The 8,449-nt window shown below is 39.2% G+C and overlaps 1 protein-coding gene across 4 annotated transcripts in view; it reads right to left on the bottom strand.

The window, feature by feature from the left end:
- Positions 1-107: 107 nt before the first annotated feature.
- Myef2 (myelin expression factor 2) overlaps positions 108-8,449 on the bottom strand; it is a 36,129-nt gene continuing 27,787 nt past the window's right edge. For all 4 annotated transcript variants that reach the window (XM_021151946.3, XM_021151954.3, XM_021151911.3 and 1 more), the window contains 3 exons: positions 7,100-7,308; positions 6,902-6,953; positions 108-358 (listed from right to left, as the gene is read on the bottom strand). In XM_021151946.3, coding sequence (XP_021007605.1) covers positions 195-358; positions 6,902-6,953; positions 7,100-7,308 — 425 coding nt within the window. In that variant the 3' untranslated portion in view covers positions 108-194. The remainder of the gene's footprint in view (positions 359-6,901; positions 6,954-7,099; positions 7,309-8,449) is intronic.

Genomic DNA, 8,449 nt, shown 5'->3' with positions numbered 1-8,449 from the left:
AACTTGACAAAAATTAAAAAAAAAAAAAAAAAAAAAAAAAAATCACAGTACATTTTCCACACTATCCTGTTAAGAGCTGGTGGGAGTTGTAAAAGTTCATTTTTACAACATTTGTAAGCATACAACATTACTAAAAATGACTTTTACTAGGAGAGTCATAAACAGATGAGGGAAGGTTCCAACCATGCTTGAAATTACGCATTGCGGTCCAAGCGCACATCGATTTCCCTGCCGCTGATCTTGATGCCATTCATGATCCTGCAGGCCTTTTCCGCTGACTCTGCGGATTCAAACCTGACTGTCCCACAGCCTTTTGACTTGCCATTCTCCATCTTTATCTCTGCAAACATTACATGACCTGGGAAAGGAGAGTCACACAATTACGAGCCCATTTAAATGGGTTCCATTTCACTAGACAAGTCTTTTCAACTCTCCACAGCAATGCAGAGAGATCACAGGTAATTTGGTTAAACACATTAATTTAATACTATAAAATGCATGAGAGCATTATCATTTTACAGTCTGAATACAATTCCTACATAATGACTACATATACATACATATTAGCTTACATGAAACTGGAACTGGACATGGAGTTTGGTTTTAAGCCCCCAATTTCTGAAGTAGATGTTATAGCAAAAAGGCTAGCTAGCATGAATGCCAAACAACTCATCATGGCCCCTGACGACATTACACCTTTAATGAAAATGATACAGTAGCTCACTGTCCAGTCTCCTGAATCTTTCTCCCTTCTGTTTTTATCTTCTCTTTGCACCTCACAAGAGCAACTATCTATAAATATAGTTTCAGTCAGTTCATAAAAGGGCCCACCAATTTGATTTTTCAAATACTGTGACAATTTAGATTCAAAATTTTAAGGATGGCATCAAATAAGGAAACGGTTATAAAACGACAGCAGATTTAAAACAGTAACGATAAAAACAATGCTGTTAAAGGGACATCTCAGAGAAACTAGTAGTCTTAAACAAGAGCGCTGCTGAGAATAAACAGGAGGGAGTGAGTAGTAATCACATGTAAGCAGTCAGACTCCAGCTCAGGCCAACTGAGACACACGCAGGCAGATGGCTGGAACCTGGGATAACCCCCATGCTGGTGCACCTATCATCAAATCATGCTAGCCTTTGACTATCACAGAAGCTAGATTTCTGTGCTAATTTTACTATGTAACCCAAACCAGACAGACACACACATTTAGTTTTACAAAGGAACAAAAAGGGAAGAAAAACAAAAGTAAAAGGGGAGGGTCTGTCAAGAAGTGAAGCCCTTTCCAGATGAAAAAAATTAACATTCCTCTTAATGACCAAGCAAGGGTATTTCCCTTTCAAGGGCTTGAGCTGAATGACCTCATTTATAACACCCGAGGCTGCTTTTCTAAGCCACTTTCTATGACATTACTTCTCAAAGCCAACTGATAATCAATCCTTCACCTTCTGAACACATTAATACGTAAAGACAATGTCACGCTGATTCAAAACCACAACTTGTAAAGCAAAATAGAAACTTGTTAAGTATGTCCCTAAGAGTTTTAAAACAGACTAATCCCAGAAAAATAAAGAATGATTAAAGTAGATTGAAATAATATTTACTCCACAACTAGTAACATAGAAAAGAAAATACATAAAAAAAATAATCTATTTTCTAGTTGGTGTTGTGGGGTGGGGTGGGGTGGGGGAGTCACAGAATGATATCGGGACATATATGCTAGAAGAGACAGTAATACTTGTCTCGGTCAGGGTTACTACTGCTATGATAAAACATACGACCAAAAGCAAGTTGGAAAGAAAAAGGTTTTCAGTTTACTCTTCCAAATCACAGTTCATCAGCAAAGAAAGTCAGGACAGGAACTCAAGCAGAGCAGGGCCCTGGAGGCAGGAGCTGATGCAGAGGCCGTGGAGGAGCGCTGGCTTACTCCTCATGGTTTGCTCAACCTGCTTTCTCATAGAACCAGAACCAGCAGCTCAGGAATGACACCACCCACAGTGGACACATCAATCACTAGTTAAGAAGATGCCCAACAGGGTTGCCTAGTGCTGGATCTTATGCAGGAATTTTTCAACTGAGGCTCCCCCTTCTCAAGGTGACTCTAGCTTGTCAAGCTGACATAAAATGAACCCGTAGAGTGGCAGACAATGCAATATCCAAAATCCTCCAGCATGTAAGGAGCCGGTTCTCAGAAAGGAACATCTCCATTAATGTGGGCTTACAGAGATATCCAAGGACTGTGAATTGTACAAGCTCTGAAGCTGGAGTTTCTTCTCTATTCTTTACCTAAAAATTTAGGTTTTTCTAAGTTTCACAGCATAGGGTTCTAAGCAACTACGGGGTTTATGTGAGTAAGTAACCTGAAAACGCATTACCTTCTCTTAAGTAAACCATCTTTTAATCTTTCAGACGGGACTCTCTTTCCATCTTCCAACTAAATTGTCCCTTTTGGTTAAGGGAATGGAATGATCACTCAGGTATAAAGACTCCTAACCTCACGATGATCTCATGGTTAAGACTCAAAAGTGACTTCTCACTTTGGATACTTACATGATACAGATCAGCCTATAGACACGTTTTCATGGTCAGACCTCAAGACAGCCAAGTAAACCAGATACACAAAGAATCCTAAGTCAATGGCTGGCTTGGTCCTTTCTCAGACTTAGGGGCAGAGCCCAGGCCTTCACATATCAGGCAAGGGTGTTAATGCTGAGCCACATCACATCCTCAACTTTTGGTTTGTTTAAATTTATTTTTCATCTTTTTTTAAGGTAGAATGTCACCAATTTGCCCAGGGTGACCTGTAATTTACTGTATAACCCAAAGAGTCCTCCCACCTCAGCCATTCTGAGCACTCAAGACTACAGGCACTCACTACACTAAGGTAAACTCCACATTTCCCAACCATATGAAAACAAAAATAAACATATTTTCTTTCTAAAATAAAGAATTTATGAGGGAAATTTTCAAATAATTAAAATCAATCTGCCTAACATTTTACATGCTGAGGGTGACTTCAAATGGCCTACTGCCTTGCAGGATTACAAAGAAATGAAAACAAGACTGACATTCCAGTAACTGTATAAGACTAAGCTCTGCTGTAAAAGGAGAACCACAAATTAGACACACTGCTGTCACACAGAGCAAGCGTGATTACTCAACACACGAAAAAAGAACCCTTTCTAATTTATTAAGTCCAGGTTATCACTTTCTGAAATGGTATATATTTGAGGATATACTCACCACAACTAAAAATAAGTTAAACTATTACATTTACAAATAAATAATAAATTTCCTGCCTGAATAAAACTATGACATTACTACCCAGAGTTCAATGTTGCCTTCTGGGGGCTTATGATAATCTAGAACTTGGAAACAGAAATTTTCTCGATTACTCTTCATCTTTAAGGGGATTTGAAAGCATCTTCTCTGAACTATAAGGCTTGGTAAGACTGTGACTGCTCTACCAAGGACAGTTCACTACATGCATTCTATCAGCAAGTAAGTTACTACTTCCTGGCAGATACAGTGTCTAGAGTACCACTAGATTCTTCCTCAGCAAGAATATTTACTTAGCTTGCTTGGACCCAGGAAAACAAAACAGCAAATAAATCAAACAAAAACACCTGCCTCTATGACTAAAGAGGTCCTTATTTGCTTGTGTCAGGTTAAAACAATACTATACTGAAACAGAAAAACTCTAGGATTCATACATAATGTGATATGGCAAGAAAACAGTTGGTTCATTTCAAACATGTCAGATAAATGCTATGGCAATAATAAAGATTTAACTCTGCATTACTATAATTTACTTTCTTTGCCATCAATGTTAATTTAGAGCTTAAAAATGGGATGATATGGAGTTATAGAAATACAGTACTAAGTATAAAATTGAATAGTAGCTTTATAACAGATTTCAAAGTAAAAAGAAAAAATTAATTTGACCTTTTAACTATCAGTGTATTGGCTGGTTTTGTATGTCAACTTGACCCAAGTTAAGAGTCCTCAGAGAGAAAGGAGCCTCAGTTGAGGAAATGCCTCCATGAGATGCAGCTGTAAGACGTTTTCTCAATTAGCGATCAACGGAGGAAGGCCCGGCCTATGGTAGGTGGTCCTGAGTTCTATAAGAATGCAGGCTGAGCCGGGCAGTGGTGGCACAAGCCTTTAATCCCAGCATTTGGGAGGCAGAGGCAGGCGGATTTCTGAGTTCAAGGCCAGCCTGGTCTACATAGTTATTTCCAGGACAGCCAAGGCTACACAAAAAAACCCTGTCTCAAACCGCCCCCCCCCCAAAAAAAAGAGAATGCAGGCTGAGCAACGCAACCAGTAAACAGTACCCCTCCATGACTTTTGCATCAGTTCCTGTCTCCAGAATCCTACTCCATTTAAGTTCCTTTCCTGACTTCCTCCAATAATAAACAGCTATGGAAGTGTAAGCCAATAAACCCTTTTCTCTCCTACTTGCATTTTGGTCATCTCATTACAGCAATAGAAACCGTAACTAAGACAGCTAATTCGAAGGGGGAAGAATAGAAGAAAAAAATGAGTCCATTATCATTTAGCCGCGACTTTTAAATACAGACTTGGATGTCTGCATAGTTGGATACCGTCTCTCCTCACAAAATGCCTTCCCATTAAGACCATCTGTCAATGCTACCTCAGCCCTAGCTTTGGCTATTATGTGTCACTCCTACTGACCTCAAAAGAGCATTGTTTAAAGGCTGCATGCACTTACACTCCCAACACCTTTCCAAACACCTGTCAATTCACTTGCTTTTGACAAGGTTTTTATTAGAACTGCCTCTTCCTAAAATTTTAAATTAATGTAAAATAAAAGTGCCATCAACAGAACAGCAAGACAGATTCATGGTGTAGCTTCTTTGAAAACTTCAGGATTTGATTTTGTTCACCTCCAAAGGTCTAGCAGACTGCTAAAAATGCAGTGATCACAGACTTAGAGAAAATAATAACTGAATGAAGATTTAATCAGAGTATTTGTGAACATATTATAACTCTTTTATATATACAGATAATAAAAGGTACTAGCTTTAAAAGGTTAAGAATTACCCTAAAAAGCCTCAATTTGGGGTGAAAGAAAATTAGTAAATTATTATAATAAACGCTAAAATAAATGCAGGTATAAAAAAACCTAACCCTGTAGATAATATTATTCCTGAGAGCAATCCACGAAGGTTTTTATTTCCTTCCTTTTTTCTTTTAAGTACTTGGAACTGAACCTAGAGACTCATGAATGATAGGCAAGCACCCTACCACTGAGCAACACCATCTCTCCGGTTTTGCTATTTGTGTGTTTTTTAATTACTCTGCATAACTTCTTTTGGTTTGATCTTTTATTTTTATTGAAAATAGATTCTTCTCTAATACAATCCATCCTAACTACAGTCCATCCTAACTACATACATTACATACATACAATCCATCCTAACTACAGTCCCCCCTCTCCAATCCTCCCTGCACGCCCCAGCTCCCTGCTCCTGCAGGTCTACTCCCCCTTCATTTCCTTGTCAGAAAGAGTAGTCCTCCCAGACATCTCTGGGAGCCAAAAGGGACAAAACAAGATACAGTAAGTAAGGCAAGGCAACTCAAAAGGAGGAAGATTCCCCAAAGCAGGGGAAAGAGCCAGGGACACAAATGCTCCCACTGTTAGGAATCCCACAAAACACCAAACTAATAGCCATAACCTGCTGCAGAGCACAGAGACCCCAGGACTGCTGTTCACTTCTGTAGCCCATGTGAGCCTTGCTAGTGGACTCAGTGGGCCATGTTTTCCCAGTGTCCTCCATCTTCTCTCGACTTATTTTTATGTTGAGACAGACTTACTAAATTGTCCAAGCTGGCTGTGAATTGACTCTGTGGTCCAGGCAGTCCTTGAACTTGGGGTATCCTGCCTCAGTCTCTCAAGTAGTTAGAATTACAGGCTGGACTACCAGCCTCAGCTAGGAAAGTTATTATTATTGTAGAAGAACACTCAAGTTATCTGTTATTTTATGCCTTTAAAAATATTCAAGATGTGAGGGATGGTGGTGCACAGCTTTAATCTCAGCACTAAGAAGGGAGGCAGGCAGTCCTTCCCTCTGAACCCTAAGAGGCCAAGTGTACTACTGTCAGCTGCCTCTCAGCAAGCATAATGTGCTGTCTGTGCACCTTCCTACTGTGATTCTAGGCTGGATTCTATGGAATGGAAGGAAAATTGTTGCTCAGTGCTAACCACACAATTCCCCTATTTTAATTCTCTCCCTCCCCCCCCCCTTCAAACACATATTCACGGGGGGGGGGAGCTTTACCAGTTAAGATACTTAAAAGGTGTGTATGGTACAGAAAAGGCTGTATTTGAAATGAATAAACCAGTCGATATACAAACCTAAGTTAACATAAAGGTCTGCAGCTAGTCTCATGATAGTGAAGAAGAGTTTCCAAAGGACTGTCAGAGCCACCGAAATGTACCTGTGTCTCACAGAGTCCTATGCTACAGGCTTAAGGTTTCTACGATGTGCGAACAATAAGTATACAGAATGGATCTCCCATCAACTCTGCATCAGCAAGGCAGTAAATATGCCATTTATTTACTTTTGTTTCTCGTGGAAAAAAAAAAAACCTTTAAATGCAAAACCATCAACTTCTTTAAAATCTAGTAATAAAAAAGATTGTTTTATAACAAGTGATGACAGCCTTCCCCGTTGAGTGAGTTTGTACTAAGTAAGCCCTGTTGTTGTTTGTTCTAATATACCAGATAGCAAAACTATTACTCATCTGAGGTTGAATCAGACAAGACCATAACTAGGATAAGCCAAGATCTAAACATGGCATTTCAAAGTTTAAAAATCAAAATTTCCCCACAAGAAATATCAGCGTAATCTGCAGTTGCTGGTATACTTACCACATTGGCTGAATTTCTCTTTTAATTTCTGCCAAGTCAAGTCAAAAGGAAGCTAAAATGAAAAAAATTAGTAACACATGTTATATATCATATTTATATTTTCATATACATGAAAGTAATTAAATGATAAATTAATATTTTACATAGAGACAAAGATATAAACAGAATTTTAATTTTGCAATACATTTATGTGCTTACATTTCTAACAAATATCTGGTTGCCTTTGGAGCCTAATCTGTCTCTCATTCCGCTTCCCATGGGACCCGATAAAAACCCTCGGTCTACATCGATGCTCCTTTCCAGTATGGCTCCGATGCCTGGCCCCATCCTGTCGAAGCTGGAGCTCATGCGGTCCAGTCCCATGCCCATGCCTCCAGTCACAGTGCTCATGCCACTCATGCTGCCGCCTGCAATGCCAACAAGGGCAGGAGGAGTCGCGAGTTTCAAGTTTTAAAAACAAAACAAAAAAAGCAAAAGGAAAGACGAGAGAGGAAGGAGTAAAGAAAAATCAGTTCTGAAAATGGAGAAGAAAATTCATTTCTATAACAAACTTATTTTCATATAGAAAATAAAACAAGTAATAATTTTGGTATACATTTGGTTACTTAAGAAAACTTAATTTAGTCACTATAAGTACATGTGCTCTATAAACTAATATTCTGATAAGAAAACATCACATATTTAAGCCTTCCAATCATATTATAAACCATTCCACTTTCATATTATAATAGCTTTTAATTCTTATATTTTGCAATAGCAAATATAGTAACTGTTGAAAACCAAAGCACAGAGATACATACACTGTCACACTCCAGCACACAGGTCTCTCACCACACTCCCTACACATCATCCTTTCCTTCCTCACCTTTTACCTCAGTATGTGGAGCTCTGTTTCCCACAACCTCAATTTTTATATCGAATTCAACTTTCCATAGTCACATACAACTGATTAGCCTAGTCTCATTCTCATCCCCAATATTCCTACATGAATATTAAAAAGTACTAAGACTTGCCAGCTGGCTCTCTGCTACTGAGAGTAACTGGGGAGACAGAGCCGTAACCACTGAGATAAAAGGGAAGGTGCGGATAGTCCCGAGGGAAATGAAGGCTGCAGGATGGCAGGCAGAGCAGGAAATCAAAAGCACATGGAAAGCAAATGTATCCAGTAGACAGGATTTCAGAATGCACGCTAAGTAACTTGACTTTCTTTTTCCTAAAATTTCACCTCCCAAAGAAAGCCAGTAAGGTATGGAGATTTAACAGGGACAGCCAAGTCACCAAAATGCCCGCCACAAATTCAATCTAGCATATGTGCAGGCTTTCTGTGAGATTTACCACATGGGAGCTAATGGGGGTAGTGGGCATTCTCTAGAGCTGCAATACACCATGGTTTTGAAAGGTCTAGGAAGAGAGGAAAGCAAGCATCTCTTCATTCTTATTCCTCAACTTCAGGAAGTCCTTAAAGTTTGGTGTTCTGTCTCCATCTGCCAGAGGCATAAGGTGCACAGATGAAACAAACTAGGAGATACTGGGCAAAATAAAGCAGAA

Source organism: Mus caroli, unplaced genomic scaffold (assembly GCF_978045245.1).
Source record: "Mus caroli unplaced genomic scaffold, Mus_caroli_1 scaffold_2, whole genome shotgun sequence".
Classification (NCBI taxonomy): domain Eukaryota; kingdom Metazoa; phylum Chordata; class Mammalia; order Rodentia; family Muridae; genus Mus; species Mus caroli.
The sequence above is the reverse complement of the archived record's forward strand: the minus strand, read 5'-3'. Positions and strand labels throughout refer to the sequence as shown.